Source organism: Hyperoodon ampullatus, assembly GCF_949752795.1.
Source record: "Hyperoodon ampullatus genome assembly, chromosome: 4".
Lineage (NCBI taxonomy): Eukaryota > Metazoa > Chordata > Mammalia > Artiodactyla > Ziphiidae > Hyperoodon > Hyperoodon ampullatus.
Genome location: NC_136917.1, coordinates 131,884,506 through 131,908,536, shown reverse-complemented (window position 1 = coordinate 131,908,536; position 24,031 = coordinate 131,884,506). Strand labels below are relative to the sequence as shown.

At 37.4% G+C, this 24,031-nt stretch overlaps 1 protein-coding gene across 1 annotated transcript in view; it reads left to right on the top strand.

Moving 5' to 3' along the window:
* Positions 1 to 12,124, top strand: part of MAP3K1 (mitogen-activated protein kinase kinase kinase 1) — a gene marked incomplete at its 3' end in the record, with an annotated part of 75,388 nt that extends 63,264 nt beyond the window's left edge. Inside the window, exons 11-20 of the mRNA XM_079702378.1 lie at positions 1,923 to 2,044; positions 3,669 to 3,760; positions 4,032 to 4,221; positions 4,534 to 5,815; positions 6,191 to 6,343; positions 7,487 to 7,649; positions 8,792 to 8,923; positions 9,784 to 9,926; positions 10,544 to 10,675; positions 11,975 to 12,124. Coding sequence (XP_079558504.1) covers positions 1,923 to 2,044; positions 3,669 to 3,760; positions 4,032 to 4,221; positions 4,534 to 5,815; positions 6,191 to 6,343; positions 7,487 to 7,649; positions 8,792 to 8,923; positions 9,784 to 9,926; positions 10,544 to 10,675; positions 11,975 to 12,124 — 2,559 coding nt within the window. The remainder of the gene's footprint in view (positions 1 to 1,922; positions 2,045 to 3,668; positions 3,761 to 4,031; positions 4,222 to 4,533; positions 5,816 to 6,190; positions 6,344 to 7,486; positions 7,650 to 8,791; positions 8,924 to 9,783; positions 9,927 to 10,543; positions 10,676 to 11,974) is intronic.
* Between the last annotated feature and the right edge of the window lie 11,907 nt (positions 12,125 to 24,031).

Genomic DNA, 24,031 nt, shown 5'->3' with positions numbered 1-24,031 from the left:
TTTCCTAAGGCATATTCTGTGGAAGTTTAGCTAGATTATGAAAAGTTCCTTCCCTTTCTTCCCTGAAGAAAGAGTCCTGTGTTCAGTTAAAATTGGTGAATACTAAATTACATGAGGTTAAATGGGTCTGTTCACTGAAAGGCTTCTAGGAACCTTCATAAGTTAACATACATTGGGAATCTAATCATGGCATAAGATGCATTATTTCCCAAATTTATCTTAACCGTGGTCTGTTTTTTCATATAGCATCTTGAGGGACCAACATACTATAGAATACTATAGAATAAAGACTAGCATACTGTAGAATAAAGACCAGCGTACTATAGAATAAAGACCAGCATACTGTAGAATAAAGACCAGTGTTCTTGGCTCAACTTTTTACCTCTTTCTTCTTATCATTTTCCAACACAAACCTTCAGATATATTTGACCATTCAATATAATGCCTTAGTATCTACTTGTTTTTGCCTTACTATCTGGTTGTTTATTATCACTTCACATGGTTTCCCAATGCGTTCATGAGCTCCTAGAGTGCAGGGACTCTGAATGATACTGTATTCTGATTCCTCTACAGTTATTTAGTCTGCCAGGCACAGTGAGGGCAGACATGGTTCCTGCCCTTAGAGCTCTCCCTTCCCTTTCTCCCCTCCCTCTTGCCCTTCTTTGTTTTCCCTTCCCCTCCCTCCCCATATATAATTTTTTGCTGAACAATTTGAAAGTTACATGCAGGCATCATGACATTTCACTTCAAATACTTTAGCATGTATCTCTTAAGAACAAATAACATTCTTCTGTATAATTACCACGGAATCAGCAAACTCTGAAAATTTAGCATTAATAACAATATTATTATGGGCTATGAAGTCCATATTCAGATATCCCCAAATTGTCCCAACAGTGTTCTTTTCAGCTAAACTACAGACTTTATTCATATTTCACCCATTTTTCCATTAATGTCTTTTTTCTCTTTTAGGATCCAATCCAGAATCTCACATTGCACTTAGTTATCATGCCCCCCTAATCTTCCCATCTGTGACAATCCCTCAGTCTTTACTTGTCTTTTGTAGACCTTGACACTTTTGAAGTGTATTGGCTAGTTATTTTGAAGAATGTTCCTCAATTTGGGTTTATCTGGTATTTTCTCACGATTACATTATGGATTTTTCGCAAGAACACCAGAAGTGATGTGCCCTTCTCAGTGCATTGTTATCAGGGGGTATATCATGTCAGTGTGTCTTATTATTGGTGATGCCATCCTTCATCACTTGCTTAAGGTGCTGTCTACTGGGTACTGTAAAATCACTATTAATAAATGTCTTGGGGGAGATACTTTGAGACTATGCAAATATCCTGTTTCTGTTCACAGATTTTAGCATTTGTCAGTGGATCTTGCCTATAGCAATGACTACTGTGGTGTTCTAACGGTGATCTTCTATGTCCCATATTCCTCCTTTATTAGTTAATTGGAATTTGTCTATAATGAAGAGCCGTCTCTTCTCTCCCATTTATGTATTTATTCAGTTTTTTATTTCTGTCACCATAGACTCATGGGTATTTATTTTATTCTATGGGTTATAATTCAGGACTGTCATCATTTACTTTGTTGCCCCAGTTATTCCATCTTTAGCCATTGGGAGCTCTTTCAAGTTGGCTCCTTTACTCATTTTCTTTTTAAAATAACTCTTTATTCTTAAATTAATTCAGACTTTTAAAAATTACAGAAATAGTTGAGAGTTCCTTTCTACCTTATCTATTTATTTATCCAATTTTTTATTTGTATCAGTATTAACTCATGGATTCTTATTTTATTTATGGGTTATAATCTATTCCTATCATTTTATTTCTCAAATTGTCTCAGATTAGGCCATTGTCTCTGATGCTTTTTAAATGTAGTTAAACTGACCTTCAGTTTTTTTCCCCCAGAAAACGCTGAGAGCCATGCTAGTGTATACTCCTTGCCATAGTTTGGCAGAAAGAATCAAACTGCAGAGACTTCTCCGGCCAGTTGTAGACACCATCCTAGTCAAGTGTGCAGACGTTAATAGGTAAGGCCCTATAAATGAACTGCTTCAAACCAACCATCTTGTCCTGAAAGCCTAGCACAGAGCCTCACACCTAGTGAGTATTTGATACATACTTACTAAATGAGGCTTTGAATACTGTTTTCTAATGTGAGATTTGAAATTAACATGTAACATTTAAAGCTCTTAAGGCCTAGGAAGAACTAATGGCAAGTAAAAACCAGGCTAACAAACTGCATGGACCTCCACATTATTGTATTGTGATTGATTCTCTTTTATTTTAAAGTAATATTCTTAAAACTGAAGTCCAGTTGATAAGAACAGCAGGTGATATATGAGATATCATCTCATTTTAGAGAATGAGTTACACAGGATAGGAACTAATAAAATCATTATACGTGCTTTGCATTATCAGGACCAAAAAAACAAAAACCCCATTCCGTTATTTTCTTTGTGATGGAATTCTACTCTAACCGTGATAGTTTTGTCAAATAACAACAATTCCATATATCCCTGCAATATCCTTAAAAATCAGCAAGGAACAGGAACAGCCCTAACTGGAGGTAGAGAAACGAGCGTATGGAGATAGGGAAAATGAGCACAAGCTATGTTTTTATTAGACCACTGGTTCTCTCTCTCTCTCTTTTATTTTTTCCCTTTCCATAAAATGGGAGGAAAAGACCACTTTTCATATAATGAGCATAGCTACAGTAAACACTTTTTTGGCGGTTCTCATCTCTTCGTGTCCCAGCAGATCTCAGGTGGTAAGAAGCACTGACTCTCCCTTGGTTTGCCTCTGCCATTACTCCTTTTGGAGCTCTTCTAGTCCAGTTTTGTCTTCCTCCCTACGTCACATGACGTAGTCTGTAGAGGATCTCAGAAATTAAGCACTTAACTTTGACTTGTTTCTCATCTCATAAAGTCTATCTTTTGTCTCCATTGTTTCTCTACACAAGCCTACACGTTGTAAGTATTAGAGGTTTTCTTGTTGCTTAGAGAGAATACTATAAATATCTGAAAAAAATTAACAAGTAATTTGCAAAATGCATAGAAAAATCATTTCATTTCTTAATATTATAATAGGGTTTTTTTCCCTAAGAATTTCAATGCTTTTATGGCACTTGTTTTGTTGTCTGCTTTCTGAAATTCTAAAGTTAGGTTGTTTACCTGGTCACTTGAATGACTGAACATCATAAGAAATATGGTAAAGAGATTTTATGATATTTAGAAGTCATTCTGGCTATATAAAGAGAATATAAAGGTTTTGGATGGGAAGATTTTGTTTTTAATTCAAGAGGACTTAGTGAAAATTCAGAAATCAAAATGTCTGAGTCTTTTCTTTCTTATTTTAACAAGATATGATAACGAAAATAAGCCTTTTATCTGGTTTTGTATTTAATACTTGCTGTTTAAGAGCCAGTAGTGAAGATTCTGTGCTTAACACAGAAGGTAAAATTTATGAAATTAGACCTAATAATAAATATTATTACTTATAGTGACATCATTAATGCAGTCTTAGTGGTTGAGAAGCAAACACTCCTAAAAACATTTTTTTCCCACCTTTTCACAAGGCATTACATTACTACTCTCCTTTTAATATGTATTTTATCCAAGATTCAAGTCTGATGTTGCTTCCTTTCATTTTTAGTCGCACAAGTCAGCTGTCTATATCAACGCTATTGGAATTGTGCAAAGGCCAAGCAGGAGAGTTGGCCGTTGGCAGAGAAATACTTAAAGCTGGTAATAACTTTTTACTTAAAATTAATATAGCATGTTTTATCATTTTCCTTAGACGGTCTAATCTCATAATCTCTAATAGGGCAGTTACAGGATTTTGAAATAATTTTGTAAATTGACTCAGCTAACATTAGAAATAGGAATTAATCTAAAAGGGAGATTCTTGAAATTAATATAATTCAAGTATTTTTGTTAACCTTAAACCATTTGATCATGTTTTGTTTTAGATTTTAATATCACTGTTTTTCAATTATTTTTACTTTCCTTTCTGTAGGATCCATTGGTATTGGTGGTGTTGATTATGTCTTAAATTGTATTCTTGGAAACCAAACTGAATCAAACAACTGGCAAGAACTCCTGGGCCGCCTTTGTCTCATAGATAGACTGCTGTTGGAATTTCCTGCTGAATTTTACCCTCATACTGTCAGTACTGATGTTTCACAAGCTGAGCCTGTTGAAGTCAGGTAATTTTTCTTCTGAAAATACATTTCTTTTCCTCCTCTTACCTACCCCATCCCACCGCCCCCCGCCACACTCATCCAAGGACACATTTTACATGAATGAAAGACTCAAGTTACAGCGCACATGTAGGTTACTGATACCTTAATATTTGATTGGCAAACACCTGAAGTCTAGGCTATTTAATTAAAAATTTATAGATCCTTTATACTGATTTTTTTAATGTAAAAGTTGTGAATTAGTACCGTTTTCTTTATTTGTATATATTTTGCAGTAATTTTAATTTGTTTCATAATTGAATGTGTTTTTTCTTTCAGGTATAAGAAGCTGCTGTCCCTCTTAACCTTTGCTTTGCAGTCCATTGATAATTCCCACTCAATGGTTGGTAAACTCTCCCGAAGGATATATTTGAGTTCTGCAAGAATGGTTACTGCAGTACCCCATGTATTTTCAAAACTGTTAGAAATGCTGAATGTTTCCAGCTCTACTCATTTTACCAGGATGCGTCGTCGTTTGATGGCTATTGCAGATGAGGTAGAAATCGCTGAGGCCATCCAGCTGGGCGTAGAAGACACTTTGGATGGTCGACATGACAGCTTTTTGAAGGCATCAGTCCCTAACAGCTGTCCAGAAGCCACAGAGAACAGTTCCTTTGAGCGCACAGACCATTTAGAGAAAACTGGAAAACGACTGTGTGCTACAAAATTGAGTGCCAGTTCAGAGGACATTTCTGACCGACTGGCCAGCATTTCAGTAGGACTTCCTAGTTCAACAACAATGGAGCAGCCAAAGCCAATGGTTCAAACAAAAGGCAGACCCCACAGTCAGTGTTTGAACTCCTCTCCTTTATCTCATCATTCCCAACTAGTGTTCCCAGCCTTGTCAAGCCCTTCTTCATCTGCCCCATCTGTACCACCTGGCACCGTAACAGATGTCTCTAAGCATAGACCTCAGGGGTTTGTTCCCTGCAAAATACCTTCTGCATCTCCTCAAACACAGCGCAAGTTTTCTCTACAGTTCCAGAGAAACTGTTCTGAAAACAAAGACTCAGATAAACTTTCCCCAATCTTTACTCAGTCAAGACCCCTGCCCTCCAGTAATATACACAGGCCAAAGCCATCTCGACCTACCCCAGGTAATACAAGTAAACAGGGAGATGCCTCAAAAAATAGCATGACACTTGATTTGAACGGTAGTTCCAAATGTGATGATGGCTTTGGCAGCAGCAGCAATAGCAGTAATGCTGTTATACCTAGTGACGAGACAGTGTTCACACCAGTAGAGGAGAAATGCAGATTAGATGTCAATACAGAGCTCAACTCCAGTATTGAGGACCTTCTTGAAGCGTCTATGCCTTCAAGTGACACAACAGTAACTTTTAAGTCAGAAGTTGCTGTGCTGTCTCCTGAAAAGGATGAAAATGATGATACCTACAAAGATGATATGAATCATAATCAAAAGTGCAAAGAAAAAATGGAAGCTGAAGAAGAAGAAGCTTTAGCGATTGCCATGGCAATGTCAGCATCTCAGGATGCCCTCCCCATAGTTCCTCAACTACAGGTTGAAAATGGAGAAGACATCATCGTTATTCAACAAGATGTAAGTATAGTCTTTAAGAGGTTAGAGAGTTTCCTCGGGCCGTGCTAAAACAAAACTAATTCAGAAATACAGCTTTTAACATGAGTTAACTGTTAGAAGCAGATTTTTCACATAGAATTAATTATACAACAATTTTTTTTCTCATTATTTGAACAGAAATACTCATTGCCTATTTCAGAGGCACTTCTGGTTGATTCTACAGTGGTGATCACTTATGCATTTGACATTGGTCACCAACACTGTCCATTCAGAGGTCAAGTTTATAGGTGACTTGGGAAGCCAGACTGAACAAGAGTAATATTTTGCCAGGCTGATTTCACAAACTCTTACTCTTTTAACTTAACAGTAAAAGGATTGCTCTCATTTAATATGCAGACACCAGAGACTCTACCAGGACATACCAAAGCAAAACAACCTTATAGAGAAGACACTGAATGGCTGAAAGGTCAGCAGATAGGCCTTGGAGCATTTTCTTCTTGTTATCAGGCTCAAGATGTGGGAACTGGAACTTTAATGGCCGTTAAACAGGTAAATATCTAGTGAGCATATAAATGATTAAAATTATAAAAGTGAAAAATGAGCAAATAAAGGATATATCCCCATATGTATATATTTTAGTTTTTAAAGTTTTCAGAAACCTAAATTTCTTTTTAAAAAATATTTATTTATTCTATTTATTTATTATTATTATTTTTTGCTGCGTTGGTTCTTAGTTGCGGCACGCGGGATCATCATTGCAGCACGTGGGCCTCTCTCTAGTTGTGGCTTGCAGGTTTTCTGTCTCTAGTTGCGGCACGCAGCCTCTCTCATTGAGGCATGTGGGCTCAGTAGTTGTGGCGTGAGGGCTTAGTTGCCCTGCGGCATGCGGGATTTTAGTTCCCTGACCATGGATCAAACCCACGTCCCCTGCATTGGAAGGCAGATTCCTTACGACTGGACCACCAGGGAAGTCCTGAGAAACCTAAATTTTAAAGTAGATGTTGCCACAGCACCAAAAGTATCATGAGTTACGTTTGAAAGTTGAAGCATGATTATTGTCATGGTTCATCAAGATGAAACATCAGGATGGGCCCTATAAAGGTTGCAGTTTTTGTTTGCACTTTTTTATATTTATTAGAGATATGGTTTTATACTCCCTTCAGCAAAGTTACTGGTGCAATGTCATCTTGGGATTTCTGTGGTTTACTTTTTATAATGAGCATGCTTATCAATATATGACAATAGTTGGGAACTCCCTGGTGGTCCAGTGGTTAGGACTCGGCGCTCTCACTGCTGGGGCCCGGGTTCAATCCCTGGTCGGGGAACTAAGATCCCACAAGCCTCATGGTGAGGCCATAGTAAAGTTTTCATGTTTAAGTCATGTTGGTTCTTATGATTGGGCTTTTCTCATTTTTTTTAGTCTGTCTTCAGACAGTTTTGAAAGATTGGTTATGTCTCAGTCTTTTTTCATCTCCTGATACTTTACTGCTGCTTGTTAGATTCTTATTATTTAAAAGAGTTTGATTTGGTTTTTTTATAAAGTATCTACATTGCATCCATGAGCATAAATGCCTTCTAATATTGATATATAAGTTAATTTGGGTTTGTCCATTTTAGATTAGATTGTTAGTGAAAATTATAAATAGAAACTCATCAGAATTCAAAACTTTGTAAACATGTTTACCGAAATAGGTGACGTATGTCAGAAATACATCTTCTGAGCAAGAAGAAGTAGTAGAAGCATTAAGGGAGGAGATAAGAATGATGAGCCATCTGAATCATCCAAACATCATTAGGATGTTGGGAGCCACATGTGAGAAGAGCAATTATAATCTCTTCATTGAATGGATGGCAGGTATGTTCATGTTTTAAATTACAAATAGTGATACATAGATTTAACTTTTGCTTGATATTAAATTTAGGAAAAACCATTTAATGAACACTTATTTTTATTAAATAGTTAAGATTCCTAAAAGTAAATTGCCTTAACATAGTAGTATGAACTGTGAATAGTTTGTCTTTCATTTAAATATAAACAAAATATTCATTACCTCTACCTTTTAAGCTTTTTCAGTGTGTCTTTTCAAATGATTGTGTACCATTGTTTTACAGGAATAATTTTTTTAAACCTGCCATGGTAAGATCCATATTTGTCCAGTTGGCCATCATTAATAGGACAGATTTAGGAAATATTTTAACATAACAATATAAAATAAAATTAGTTAAGATATAGCTTTAAAAACTAACAGGTAAACTAGCACTGAAGCGTGAAGTTGAACCTTGTCATCTACTTGAACAAATAGAGACTGAGTTTTATTTTGTATTATACCGTATATACAGTAAAATAAATAACTTGGGATGTAATGAATACATAAGCACTTGTCTTAGATTTTTTTGTGTTTGAAGAGTGTTATTTCTATTTACAAATCAGTTCTTTAGTACATTCTCTGATGTTGGTTGTTACCTGGGTTGATGGTTGTATATAGGTTGACTATTATAAACAATTGTAGATGAGGCTTATTGAGTTTGTGACTTGTCCTAGGTCAGAGCTGGTAAATAGTAGGATATGAAGCCTAACTCTGGGTCTTCTGGCTCCTCCCATTCTTTTTACCTTCTGTTAAATAACATGTTACCACTGTTTACTTACGTCATTAAGAAAGAGATTTTGTATATCTTGGTCAAAAAGACAGAGAGGTGAATTGTACATAAGAGAAATAGTTCCATCCAAAATTGTTAACTTTTAAAGCTTTCTGAAACCTTGACCTTCCAGAAAACCAGTTCATGAGGGTTCCATGAAAATGTCTCCTAACTGATAGATTTTAAGATTACTGGAATGTGTTAGTTTTAAAACCAGTTTCACTTCTGAAGCAGATGATAAATTTAATATTTCAAATGTGAATGTGAGTTCATGCAGTGCAAGCTTATGTAACCAAAGTGTAATGAACAATTTTAATTTTGGCTTAAGTTTATGACAAATTATTATTATTACATGTTTAGGGGGATCTGTGGCTCATTTGCTCAGTAAATATGGAGCCTTCAAGGAATCAGTAGTCATTAACTATACTGAACAATTACTTCGTGGCCTTTCATATCTCCATGAAAACCAGATCATTCACAGAGATGTCAAAGGTAGGAATTCTTTTAATTATTATCTTCTTATTATCAATAAGCAGAAAACAAATGTAATTTTAAAACTTAGACCTTTGTTGATAGTTTCTAACTTGAAATCAACTATGGGATTGTTTCTCCTGAGTAACTCAGATCACTAGAGTTATCAGAAGTGAAAGGAACTTGAAAATAACTGGGATATTGTAAACTCCTTTTAAGAAAAATCCTCTCAAATCTTTTGCAGTTTGGTTTATTAAAGAGCAACTTCGGGGAATTCCCTGGTGGTCTAGGTTAGGACTCAGCGCTTTCACTGCCGGGGTGCAGGTTCGATCCCTGGTCAGGGAACTAAGATCCTGCAAGCTGCGTGGCCAAAAAAAAGAGAGCAACTTTGGTTTTCTGCCATGAATGCCTTTAGGATTTGATATAACACATTCGAGTAATTTTATAACATTAATTTTTTATTAAGCTATAATTATGAAATTACAGTATGAAGTCTGAATTGGTCTAGGTCAGTATGTTTCAACAGAGCTTTGTCTCAAAGTGTAAACTACACTAAAATTGGAACTTTGAGTAAAGATTTTGCTAAGAATCATTATAGTAAAGGTTTAACACTTACTATTTAAAGTTTTACGAAATCTCTGCTTTTGTTCCTTATGCCTTGATGCTTTGTCTGATTTTCCCTCTGAGGCTTTGGATTTTTTTTACACTGCAGAGACCTATGTACCTTTACTAATGAAGTGATTTGAGAGGAAGAGTAGATTTCTCTGACACACAGTCTACTTTCTCTCTTTTGTCATTGTCCTATTTCATTAGTAGTATTTTACTGAGTTTTTAATCTGTTGTTTTTAACATATAAGGTCATTTGCTGTTTTTGTTGACAGGTGCCAATTTGCTAATTGACAGCACAGGTCAGAGACTGAGAATTGCTGATTTTGGAGCTGCAGCCAGGTTGGCATCAAAAGGAACTGGTGCAGGAGAGTTTCAGGGACAATTATTGGGGACAATTGCATTTATGGCACCTGAGGTGAGAAGCAGCTTTGAGTGTGATGAAAGAAAATATTTTGGAGTTCTGTGTGACAGCATTACACCAAATAATTTTGCAGTGTTATCCACTGTGTGCTTACTAATTAGAAGTCCACGGCCCTAAAACTAAGGTCTTAATGATATCCTTGATTTCAGACCCTTAATCCCTGCCTTTCCATAGCCTTTAAGCAAATCTATTAAAACCTATTTCTAACAAAGGATTATTCGGTAATTTATAGTAGTTGTTTTCTAGTAAACCCAAGGTGCATAGTTGCTATTCTGAACTCGGCCTCTTCTGTTATGTTCAGAACTCTTCACGTTCATACGTAGTTGATAATTGGTTGTCCTCTTGCTCTGTAGTTTACTACGCGTACTGAGGCAGCTTTGAAATTCTATGATATGACTCTCCTTCAGAACCTCACAATTCTCCAAACTATTTTTGTCCCACATAGGAGACTGAGCATGTTTATGAAATAAATGAGACATCAGGTAGTCTGTGGAATTGTTCTTTGTACATTGTTTTGCTCTTTAGTAAAAAACCAGAATCCATAACTACAGAATGGCTTTCTCTTTTTCTAATGAGTCATATTTCCAAATTAACTCTCTGCTTTATTTTAGGTCCTAAGAGGTCAGCAGTATGGTAGGAGCTGTGATGTATGGAGTGTTGGCTGTGCTATTATAGAAATGGCTTGTGCTAAACCACCTTGGAATGCAGAAAAACACTCCAATCATCTTGCTTTGATATTTAAGGTAATCATGAGATAAAAATTACTTCTTTCTGCTAAAATTGGCAGAAGGCAAATTTTCACGGGTTCTCCTTCACTATCAGTCTAACGTGAAGGCGTATCTTCCTTGAAATAAATGTATGTGTATATATCTCCAGGAATTGATATGGTGTGGTGAACGTTGGCAGCATGAACTGTCAGTTCTCATTATTCATGGCAGTCATGCTCTATCAAGTCACTGAGAACACTGAATTAGCAAATACTGAGTCATTGCTCCTGGGTGAAATATGTACATATATATATATACACACACACACACACACACACATGCACACCAAACTTTTAAATTAAAATACTTGAAGCTCTTTATGTATTATACTGTCACAAATTTTTTAATCTGTTATTTCCTGTATTTAAAAATTTCACACCTAAGTCAGAGGCCAAGGCTGTTCCACCTTTCTGACAACTTTCAAATCCATTCTCTCCATTTCCACCAGAGAATAATGTAATGTTTGAGATTTTTAGCATTTGAGTTGCACATGTGCTCATTTAAAAGCTTGGGCTTTGTAGTCATGCAGACCTGGTCCCAAACCCTGGTTCCATCCTTTAACAGCCGTGTGACTAGGAGAATTACTTATTCTGTCTATCCTCTGTTTTCTTGTTTATAAAATGGGTGTAATAATAGCACCTCCTTGATGAATTATTTATATTACATTATATTATGAGGATAAACAGAATTACCTCTGGGCCTGAGTAAAGCACTTAAAACACACAGTCTGTGCAGAGTGGGTAGTATTAGTCCTCCGAGCTGATCCCCAGCACCTCTCCCCTGCCATAATCTCCTCCAGGTCTCCCCATGCTTATATAACTTCCTCAGTCACCTGAAAATAAAAAACCAGTGCAGTTGTGTTTCTGATATACTAAATTGACTGGCCAGGTTTAGTCTGACTTACTTACTCTGAATAGCTCTCTGTGCTGAAAAAACAGAAAATGTGCAGTGAAGCAAAGAGGGCAAACCATTTTGGAGAGTGAGTATGAGGAAAGCAGAATTGATTTGAGTGACTCTTTCACCTGCCTCATCATTGTGATGCACTTAGCCTTGTTCATTTGAGACAATAAAGAGAACTGTAGCTCCATCTGATCAGCATGTATCTGGTCAAATTCATGAGTTTTTCCATAGACACCTTGTTAGCAAAATGTCCACCCACTTTTAATTCCTCTATGTATAGGATGCATATATAGAGGTTATGAAATACATGCACGTGTACTTCTGTATCAGAAGCTCCAGTTGTGGAGAACTTTAACCCTAGTGTTTTCTCTTAAGATTGCCAGTGCAACTACTGCTCCATCAATCCCTTCACATTTGTCTCCTGGTTTACGAGATGTGGCTCTTCGCTGTTTAGAACTTCAACCTCAGGACAGACCTCCATCAAGAGAGCTACTGAAGCATCCAGTCTTCCGTACTACATGGTAGCCAATTATACAAATAAACTGTAATGGAGACAGGATGCTCAACAAGAGAAAAAACTTTTGTGGGGAACCACATTGATAATCTGCTGGCCTTTATGCCACTGAGCAGCTATGAACAAGATCAGTGGGGAACCCTTACCTAAGTATGTGATTGACAAATCATGATTTGTACCTAAGCTTAGTATGCAAAAGTCCACAATTTGTGCAGAAACTGTAAACTGTGCCTTTCAAAGAACTGGCCCTAGGTAAACAGGAAAGCAATGAAGTTTGCATGATTAATTAACAGAAGCATAATTTTTTGGAGCACTTTTTCAGCAATATTAGCAGCTGAGGGGCTCAGGATCTGTTTTAATGTTTCAGTTATTCTTCCATTTCATATTGTGATCACAAGCAGGGGGTTCTGCAGTTCCTTTTTTTTTTTTTTTCGGTCACTGGCTATAAAAATCAGTGTCTGCCTCTTTTAGGTCAGAATATGCTATAAGTAGCAGTAAATAAATGTATTTTTAAAAGTTGATAACTTCTTTATGACCCACAATTGACCTTTATCTTTTTAAATACCTGGGCAATTGTGGTTCATTGTGCATTTTACTGTTGGCCCATTCATTTCGTTTTTGGAAATTATGGTTCTATATTTTCATTTCACCTTCATTTATGTTTAATATTCAGGGAAAGGTGATCTTTTCAAACCAGAAAAAAAAAAAAGAACTAGATGTGAACCAGAGTTTATTAAATATCTTGCTATTGCAAGAGTTTTTTAAAATACAGATTTAATTTTGTTTGTTTTTAAAATTGGAATATGATAAAATACTACCTTCATTGAGTCAGTCACTGCTCTTCTTATGCAGGTTAAATATAAATTAAGTGAAAATCAACTGTTCTCTGTGATGCAGCTCACAACCAAGATCAAGATGACCTTGAAATGTATTTGAATTTTTTTAATGTATCAGTTTCTTCTGTAGGAAACTTCACACCATTTAAGTCTTACTCTGTATGTAATTATTATCCATCATGCATCATCACCACTGATAACAACGTTAACTGCTATTTTCCTTCTGCCATGCGTTATCTCTTTACAGTAGGCCTGGCTGATAGATAGACAGATAGATAAAGAAAAATTAACTTACTCAACTACAAACGAGTGTTTCTAAACAATAAATTTGCTTTGAACTTGGAAAATGTGTTCAGAAAGATAAGTGAAATTGAATTTCATTTACACACTAATTCCTTGGATTTTGCACAGTTATCTAATGGTTTTTGTCTAAACTGAATTCAGATGCATGGAATCCTGAAGGAAAATGGCAGCTCTTTTACCCTTTTTTCTGTGAGTCTTTTAAATTAAGTACTGATTAAGTATTTAATACAGCTTTTTGAGATGTTAAGTTTTAACTCTTCAGAAGCCAGTTGAATTGTTGCAGAGTTAAATAAAATTGGTTGTTCTCAAAGACTCAGGATAAGCTAAATAAGCTATATTGAGTACATTTTAAATGTACAATACAAATTGGAAGTAAAATAAGTTACAAGATAAGTTTACAGGGATATATTGCATATAATTTTTAAAAGGCAGTTTCTTTTATATGAATGTGTTTCTTAGTGAAATTTTACATTCCTTTGGTTGGAAGATTGGCAATATTTGAAGAGTTAAACATAGTACAGAAATGTGAAGTTTGGTAGCTCTAAATGTGTTGTATTTTCTTTCTTTTTTTTTTTTTTTTTTGACTACTTAGAATTTTCACAGTTCTAATAAGATTGTTTCCAAGTCTCTCATGTGCAAGCTTTAAAGGATGCACTCTTGCCATTTTATGTACTGGAAGATCATTGGTCAGATTAATACTGTCTGACAGAGATGTAAACTGTATAAACTGAGGAACCTCAGCTAATCAGTATTACTTTGTAGATCACCATGCCCACCACATTTCAAACTCAGACTGCCTCTAGATGTCAAAAATCCATTGTTTGAGTTTGTTTGCAGTTCCCTCAGCTTGCTGGTAATTGTGGTGTTTTGTTTTTTGTTTTGTTTTCAATGCAAATGTGATGTAATATTCTTATTTTCTTTGGATCAAAGCTGGACTGAAAATTGTAATGTGTAATTATTTTTGTGTTCTTAATGTTATTTGGTACTCAAGTTGTAAATAACGTCTACTGCTGTTTATTCCAGTTTCTACTACCTCAGGTGTCCTATAGATTTTTCTTCTACCAAAGTTCACTTTCACAATGAAATTATATTTGCTGTATGACTATGATTCCTAAGACTTCCAGGGCTTAAGGGCTAACTTCTATTAGCACCTTACTGTGTAAGCAAATGTTACAAAAAAAATCTCTGGGTTAAGATAATTTGGCTTAAATGTATCCTTTGTTATTTTAAATATATCAAGATATTTTAATTAAAATTTTTACCCCATTGAACCACTTTTATAGTATTTGTACCTATTTTGGTGTTTTGTCTTTATAGTAAATAAAAGTTTTTGAACAAAGGTTGTTACTTTTATTTATTTTGAAATAATTTCATACTGACAAAAAAGTCCTAAGATCACCACAGAGTGCTCCCATATATACCATTCACCCAAAAGCCCCATTCAGATTTTGCCAGCAGCCCAGTTATATCCTTTATAGCAAAAGGATCCAAACCAAGATCAGCTTTGCTCTTGGCTATGTTTCTTGAGTCCCGTTCATCCAGAACCATTCCTTATGCCTTCCTTGACCTTCACGACCTTAATTTACTGTTTTATAGAAGTCCCTCAATTTGCATTTGGTGATTCCTCATGATTCAATTCAGAGTATGCATTGGACAGGAATATCTCAGAGATGATGGTGCAGGCAGTGTTCTTTTCAGTGTCTCCTATGCGGAGGTATACAAGGTCAGTTTATCCCATTGCTGGTGATATAAACTGATCATCTGAGAAGGCATTCCCACTGTAAAGTTACTCTTTCCCTTTATAATTAATATCTACTTTTATATTAAATATTTTGTGGAGGTGATACTTTGAGGCTACATAAATAGCTTGTTATTCATCCAACTTTAGCTCTCTGCTCTTAGCTTTCTTGCCTGAATTATTACTCTGATGGTTGCCAGATACTGGTTTTCTGGTTCCTGCACTCCTTCTGTATTCTGTTAATGGGCATTTTGCTATAAGGAAGAGCTTTCTCTTCTTTATTATTCATATATATCAAAATGGGTTTGTGGATTCCTATTCAGTGAGATAAAATCCATTACTGTCATCACATATTTGCTCAAATTGTCACATTTAGCCATTGGGAGCCTCTCAGAGCTAGCTTCTCTATGGACTGACAAGCCACCATTATTCTTTGAACTCTTCTATACTTTCAGACCCATCTCGTGAGTTTGGTTCATCCCTGGGATCAGCCATTTTTCCAAAGAGCCCTGACTGGTATTTAAAAAGTGGGTGCTAGATACACTCATTACTCCTGGGTGTCACTGCTCTCAGGCCCTCTTGGTAGACAAAGCTAGAATATGTTTTTTTGCATACGTATGCAAAATACATATACATATACCTACCCATACACACACATAAACCATGAGTTCACAGCAACCTTTCCATTTCAATCTACCACCACCCAGGTTCATTCAAGCTTTCCCTCTTTCCATATTTGTACCTCCTTTTCTGGACAGTAAGAAACCTGGCTCCCATTTGCCTCAGTATATTGACTGACTTGCTCAAGCTCTCCACCCACCCATGTAACCCATCTCCTGATCCCCGTTAGGCTGCCAGCTCAGTCGGCTGCCTTCTCTGCATGGGCCCCAACCCCTGCTGGACTGCCCTTGTTCCAGCTTACCTAAAGCCGGACATACACGTATGTATACTTTATTTTTTAGGGCAGTTTTAGGTTCACAAAATGGAGCAGAAGCTTCAGGGATTTCCCCCGTAACTCCTGGCCTCACACACTGCACAGCCTATCCCACTATCAGCACTGAAGGGCTTTTTGACAAAATAAAGGAAAGCTTTATTTAAAATTGTTCTTTTAAAAACAAAATTAACTGAAAATTATACCTTTTTAAAAAAAAATCTTACGTGCTTTGACATGTTATATACTTGCACATAAATACTACTACTGTTCCCAGACAGAACAGATTAAACTTAATTGATCCTGTTCATACAACTCGATATCAGACATAAAAAAAAGCATAAAAACCATCCTCCTATGTTAAACTGTTGGGAATAGGAATAAAGATTTATTCAACAGCTACTAGTTGTCAGGCATACTTTACAACACAGTGATTATATTCCATTTCACAAATGAGGAAATGAGGCAATTTCAATCATTCTGCAATTCAGGCTGTACCAGGGAACTCACTTCACCTACCCCAGAGTCTCAGTCTTAAATTGTACCTTGTGGTTGTATGTTACTGTTTTCTACTTTCATCCTTTGTATTTCTGCTCAGTAGTTGTTTCTCACATGATCACCCTGCAAGATAGGTAATGTCACTGAAAACTGTGAGTTCAGAAGCTATCTTGTGTCTCTACATTTGTTTTAAACTTTCTGTATAACGTGATTTAAAATGTACACCTTTTAAATAGGCTCTGGATATTTTCCCTAAAGGGCACACTTCAGTCATTTCAGGAAAATATTAACTTTGAGAAAAGCTTTCTGTTTCAGAGGAATTAATAAATTAATTCTGTTCCTTGATTTTACTTCAATGATATTAACAGTTTTACAAAATGACCAAATCTGCAGGTTAGATGGAATCTAGAAGAATGTTGGGGTATCATGCCCACATGGAAATGCCAATGAATGCATTTGTGAACTGATACAGTAATTCACTTGTTATAAAACAAAATGCATGAAATACTGCAGTCACTGGAGAACACAGTGACAAATGTATGCAAACTGCCATATTTCCATGTCATGACAATTTTTAGGTTTGTCATTTTAAAAATTTCTGCTATAAGCAAAAATTGCATGTTGAATTGACATAAGGGAGGAAAAGTAGGTGATGATGATGGACTTCGTGACCACAGAGCCTGAGACATCACCTGGGTCAAATCTGGCTCTGCCACTTGCCAGCCGTGTAACCCGTTTGACTTTCTGAACCTCCATTTCTGCATCTGTAAAATGAAACCAACAGCTTTGTGAGAAGTAAGAGAACCTATGTAAATGGCTAAGAACAGTACCAGGCACAGTGGATGCACAATATGTATTTTATGAATGAATGAGTGACCCAAAAGTCACAGACTCAAATGCCTGTGGGCCTAGAAGTGTCCTTAGCAGAGCTTTTGGCTGACCTGAGAGTTCATGCCAAATTCATGTCCAAGGGGGTCCATGGTTGCCATGTTGGAATGATGAAAAAAAAAGCCCAGTGTTTCCAAAGCCTCTGAATTTTCAATAGAAGCTGGAGAGAGATGGATTTTACATGCAATTTCTTGATGTTTACACATTGGAATCTAATTTTAAATTTTATAAGGAACAGTAGGCTAAACAAAACTCATATGCTTGATCTGGCCTGTGACTAGCTGCTTTTTGACCTCTGACCTGGGTCCAGGCTTATAAAACAAAAAATGAAGTAGAAAATCAGAGTGAAATCTCAGCTTTAGGAAACTGGATCCAGGACTTTTGTCTTCTGAGATATATGAGATAAGGGGGAAATGGAGATGCTGATTATAGACGCTAGAGAACTAACCTATGAAGAGAAAATTAATGTCTAATTTTATGCACTAATGTGAAATGCTTACCGCTAAAGCCTAATTATCATGTAGCAGACTATGTATATAGCATTCAAATATGCAGGACTTCCCTGGTGGTCCACTGGTAAAGAATCCGCCTTACAATGCAGGGGACATGGGTTTGATCCCTGGTCTGGGAACTAAGATCCCACATGCCGCGGGGCAACTAAGCCCGTGGGCCACAACTACTGAGCCCACACACCTCAACTAGAGAGCCTGCATGCCGCAAACTACAGAGCCCACGTGCTCTGGAAACAGCACGCCACAGCTAGAAAAGAGAAAACCCACACCCCACAACTAGAGAGAAGCCCGTGGGCCGCAAGGAAGAGCCTGCACGCTACAACAAAAGATCCAGCATGCCCCAATGAAGATCCCGCATGCTGCAACTAAGACCCAACGCAGCCAAAAACAAATAAATAAAATCTTAAAAAAACAAACAAATATGCCATCACAGTGGTATAGCTAGTCTGTGAGTTTCATTTTACAGTAGGTATTCTGCATGATCTGTGACTAAAGAACTTCATCCACAACTGAAGCCAGTCTCATCACTTGCGATCAACCTGGTATTACTGTGGCCAATGCCCCATGACCCTCAGTTCATAGCTTTGCCAAACCTGTAGAGATAAAACTAGGCTAAGCCGATGACATAAGAGGCAAAGTCTTCATGCCCCAAAGTTCCTTTCCCACAACGCTGAAATTCGTATTGGAGTTTATTTTTGAGATAACTGTTATTTTCCCTTAAAGTCAATTTGCTTAATGAGATCTCACAACATCTACGTAGACATACTCAGAGGATGAGGGTTGTAACTAGGATGAAAGGGAAAGAAAGAAAAGGAGGAGGAATAATAAGGTATGGGGAAATGTTGAAAAATCTTTGGCAGGGAGTAGCACAACCATATTTGCATTTTATAAAGATCACTCCAGCAGTATCTTGAAGAAGGAATCAAAGGGGCGGTACCAGAGGCAGAAAGAAAGTCCGAAGACAACTGCATTATCTAGATAAGAAAGTGTAAGGAGAGGGCTTCCCTGGTGGCGCAGCGGTTGAGAGTCTGCCTGCCGATGCAGGGGACACAGGTTCGTGCCCCGGTCCGGGAAGATCCCACATGCCACGGAGCGGCTGGGCCCGTGAGCCATGGCCGCTGAGCCTGCGCATCCGGAGCCTGTGCTCCGCAACGGGAGAGGCCACAACAGTGAGAGACCCGCGTACCGCAAAAAAAAAAAAAAAAAAAAAAGTGTGAGGGGAGAGTGATGTCAGCATCAGGGCAGAATACAATGTCCCTAACAACACTGAATCATGAAGAAAGAGAAAATCTGAACAGACCAATAACGAGTAAGGAAACTGAAGCAGTAAACAAAAACCTCTCAGCAAAGAAAAGCCCAGCGGGGCTTCCCTGGTAGCACAGTGGTTGAGAATCTGCCTGCTAATGCAGGGGACATGGGTTTGAGCCCTGGTCTGGGAGGATCCCACATGCTGCAGAACAACTAGGCCCGTGAGCCAGAACTACTGAGCCTGTGAGTCTGGGGCCTGTGCTCCGCAACAAGAGAGGGCACAACAGTCAGAGGCCCGCGCACCGTGATGAAGAGTGGCCCCCGCCTGCCACAACTAGAGAAAGCCCTCGCACAGAAACGAAGACCCAACACAGCAAAAACAAATAAATAAATTACTAAACTCCTACCCCCAACATCCCCTTTAAAAAAAAAAAAAAAAAAAAAAAGAAAGAAAGAAAAGCCCAGGACCAGATGGTTTTGCTGGTGAGTTCCACCAAACATTTAAAGAATTAACGCCAATCCTTTTCAAACTCTTCAAAAACACTGAAGAGGAGGGAACACTCCCAAGCTCATTTTATGAGCCCAGCATTACCCTGATATCAAAGACAGATACGGACACTACAAAAAAGAAAACTACAGGCCACAGGTGGTCCAGGATGGCGGTGTAGGAAGATCCTGAACTCACCTCCTCCCACAGGTACACCAAATCTACAACTACCTATGGAATATTTCCCTCTGGAAAAGACCTGAAAACTAGCTGACCAGCTCCTTCACGACAAATGATAGAAGGGCCACATAGAGGCAGAGAAGTGATCTCACTAAAACCCCACCCTCAGTGCAGCGACCCCCAGTCAGGAGGGATGTCAAAAATGCAGCGCTTCTCCCTGAGGAGTGAGGGGTTTGTGCCCCACATCGGGTGCCCAACCCTTGGGACCTGCAGTGGAGAGGTGAGCCCCCAAAAGGTCTGGCTTGGGAAACCAACAGGGCTCACGTCCAGGGGACCCAAAGGGCTGTACAGAACTGAGACATTTCTCTTAAAGGGCTCACGTGCAGACTCACTTGCCCTGGGGACCAGTGTAAAAGCAGCAGTTTGAAAAGTGCCTGTTCTCCACCGTGGCTGTATCAATTTACATTCCCACCAACAGTACGAGAGGGTTCCCTTTTCTCCACACCCTCTCCAGCATTTGTTGTTTGTAGACTTTTTGATGATGGCCATTCTGACTGGTGTGAGGTGATACCTCACTGTAGTTTTGATTTGCAGTTCTCTAATGATTAGTGATACTGAGCATCTTGACACGTGCCTGTTGGCCATCTGTAGTCTTCTTTGGAGAAATGCCTATTTAGGTCTTCTGCCCATTCTTTTGATTGGGTTGGCTTTTTTGTTTTTTGTTTTTGATATTAAGCTGTATGAGTTGTTTATATATTTTGGAAATTAATCCCTTTTTGGTCACTTCATTTGCAAATATTTTCTCCCATTCTGTAGGCTGTCTTTCTGTTTTGTGTATGGTTTCCTCTGCTGTGCAAAAGCTTTTAAGTTTAATTAGGTCCCACTTGTTTATTTTTGCTTTTGTTTCCATTAATCTAGGAGACAGATCCAAAAAAAAAATATTGCTGCAATTTATATCAAAGCGCGTTCTGCCTATGTTTTCCTCTAGGAGCTTTATAGTATCCGGTCTTACATTTAGGTCTTTAATCCATTTTGAGTTAATTTTTGTATACGGTGTTAGTGAATGTTCTAATTTCATTCTTTTAAATGTAGCTTGTCCAGTTTTCCCAGCACAAATTATTGAAGAGACTGTCTTTTCTTCATTGTATATTCTTGCCTCTTTTGTCATAGATTAATTGACCATAAGTGCATGGTTTATTTCTGGGCTCTCTATCCTGTTCCACTGATCTATGTGTCTGTTTTTGTGCCAATACCATACTGTTTTTTTTAAACATCTTTATTAGAGTATAATTGCTTTACAATGCTGTGTTAGTTTCTGCTGTATAACAAAGTGAATCAGCTATACATATACATATATCCCCATATCTCCTCCCTCTTGTGTCTCCCTCCCACCCTCCCTATCCCACTCCTCTTGGTGGTCACAAAGCACCATGCTGATCTCCCTGTGTATCATACTGTTTTGATTACTATAGCTTTGTAGTAATTTATAGTATAGTCTGAAGTCAGGGAGTATGGTTCCTCCAGCTCCATTCTTCTTTCTCAAGATTGTTTTGGCTACTGGGGGTCGTTTGTGTTTCCATACAAAATTTAAAATTATTTGTTCTAGTTCTGTGAAAAATGCCATTAGTATTTTGATAGGGATTGCACTGTATCTGTAGATTGCTTTGGGTAATATAGTCATTTTCACAATGTTGAATCTTGCAGTCCAAGAACGTGCTATATCTTTCCATCTGTTTGTGTCATCTTCAATTTCTTTCATCAGTGTCTTTTTTTTTTTTTTTTGGCTGCACCAGGTCTTAGTTGCAGCATGTGGGATTTTTGTTGCAGCATGTGGACTCTTTAGTTGCGGCATGTGGGCACTTAGTTACGGCATGCATGTGGGATCTAGTTCCCTGACCAGGGATCAAACCCAGGCCCCCTGCATTGGGAGCACAGAGTCTTAACCACTGGACCACCAGGGAAGTCCCTCATCAGTGTCTTATAGTTTTCCAAGTATGACTCTTGTATATCTGTAGGTAGGTTTATTTCTAGGTATTTTATTCTTATTGATGCAGTGGTAAATGGGACTGTTTCTTTAATTTCTCTCTCTGATATTTTGTTGTTAGTGTGTAGAAACTAACAGATTTCTGTATATTAATTTCCTTCAACTTTACCGATTTCATTGATATGAGTTCTAGTAGTTTTCTGGTAGCGTCTTTAGGATTTTCTATGTATATTATCATGTCATCTGCAAACAGTGACAGTTTTACTTCTTCTTTTCCAATTTGGGTTCCTTTTATTTCTTTTTATTCTCTGAATGCTGTGGCTAGTACAAAAGTGGTGCGAGTGGGCCTTCTTGTCTTGTTCTGATCTTAGAGGAAATGCTTTCAGATTTTCACCATTGAATACGATGTTAGCTCTGGGTGTATCATATATGGCCTTTATCATGTTGAGGTATGTTCCCTGTATGCCCACTTTCTGGAGAGTTTTTATCATAAATGGATGTTGAATTTTATCCAAAGCTTTCTCTGCATCTATGATCATCTCCATATGAGATGATCATATGGCTTTTATTCTTCAATTTGTTAATGTGGTATATCACATTGACTGATCTATGGATACTGAAAAATCCTTGCATTCCTGGTATAAATCCCACTTGATCATGGTGTATGATCCTTTTAATATATTGTTGAATTTGGTTTGCTAGTGATATTGTGAGGATATTTGCATCTATGTTCATCAGTAATATTGGCCTGTAATTTTCTTCTTTGTGGTATCTTTGTCTGGCTTTGGTATCGGGGAGATGGTGTCCTCATAGAATGAGTTCAAAAGTGTTCCTTCCTCTGCAATTTTTAGAATAGTGTTAGAAGGATAGGTGTTAACTCTTCTCTAAACTTTTGGTAGAATTCACTTGTGAAGCCATTTGGTCTTTTGTTTATTGGGAGTTTTTAAATTACTGATTCAATTTCAGTATTCATAAAAGTTTTAGGTCATGAAAAACAAATAAAAGCAGGGGTAGATTAAATTAGACCAGATTAACTTTGACCCAGTTTAAAAATAATAAAAGAACAAACAGCTGTAAAAGGTATTTTTGAAATTAGAGAAATTTAAATATGGGCTATATTCATGATATTGAATTACTGTTCACTTTTAAAGATATAATGGTAATGTGATTATGTAGAAAATGTCATTCTTATATATGTGTGTGTGGAGAGAGAGAGAGAAAGAGAGAGAGGAATTGTTACAAAATGTTAACAACTGGTGAACCTACATAAAAGATATATGGCTGTTCACTGCACTTTTCTGTAGGTTAGAAATTTTCAAAGTAAAAAATTGGGAAAATATTTATGTTTGTATATTCTTTGGTTTGTTGTCATTTCTTTTTTTGTATTTTACCTGGATTTCCTTTTTTTTTCTTTTTTTTTCCCTGCAGCTGGGCTCCTGTATTTCAGTGGCAATTCAGTCTACACTAATTGACCACCAGTGAAAGAATTATTTAGGGAATTACACAACATCCAGAAGAGGGCAGCAGAGTAAAAGTTTTCTTTAATTAAAAGATGATCTTAACAGTTGTACTGACTTTGCCAAATATCTGAAAATCAGAGTTTACATCACCTCTTTCTCGGGAATAAGCAGTTAGCTCAGTGTTCCTCTTAGAAAACTGAAAAAACTAAGGCAATTCACCGATAACTCCATTTTTCCAATCAAAAACTTAGACTCAGTTTAAGAATAAGAACAGGACATTCTTATTCTCCTATCCCCTTCAGACAAGAGTAACAGTTACAACCAAGGAGAGGCTCTAAAAAGACACTTGATGCCTTTTTCCTGGTTTCCTGTTCTCAAGACCTTGCTCTTGAATTGCCACCCACCCACCCATCCAGCCATTCACCCATCCATCCTGCCAACCAGTGTTCGTCTGAGCTTCCCAAACTATTCCTACATGCTAGTGCTCTGCTTAAGAACCTGCAACGACTACCTACCGCTTACCTCAAGATTTTCTAATGGTCTGATCTTACTCTGCCTAAAAATTTTATTTACTACTATTCCTAATGCAAATTTTTGCTCTACTCAGATTGTTACACTCTTGTTCTCTGAACCCACAGTATTCATTCCCACCTCTGCAGTTTTGCTCATGCCAATGGTTCTCAAACGTTTTGGTCTCATACTCTGGTCTGAGAAGCAGCTGAGAGCCAATGGCATAGAATCTTCCAGTTGATATATTCAAAACTGCCATAACCAACTGTGTACTAATATACAGCTCCCGGGGGCATCATTCCTAAATATTTGTATGTTTATTATAATCATTTTCCACTAGATG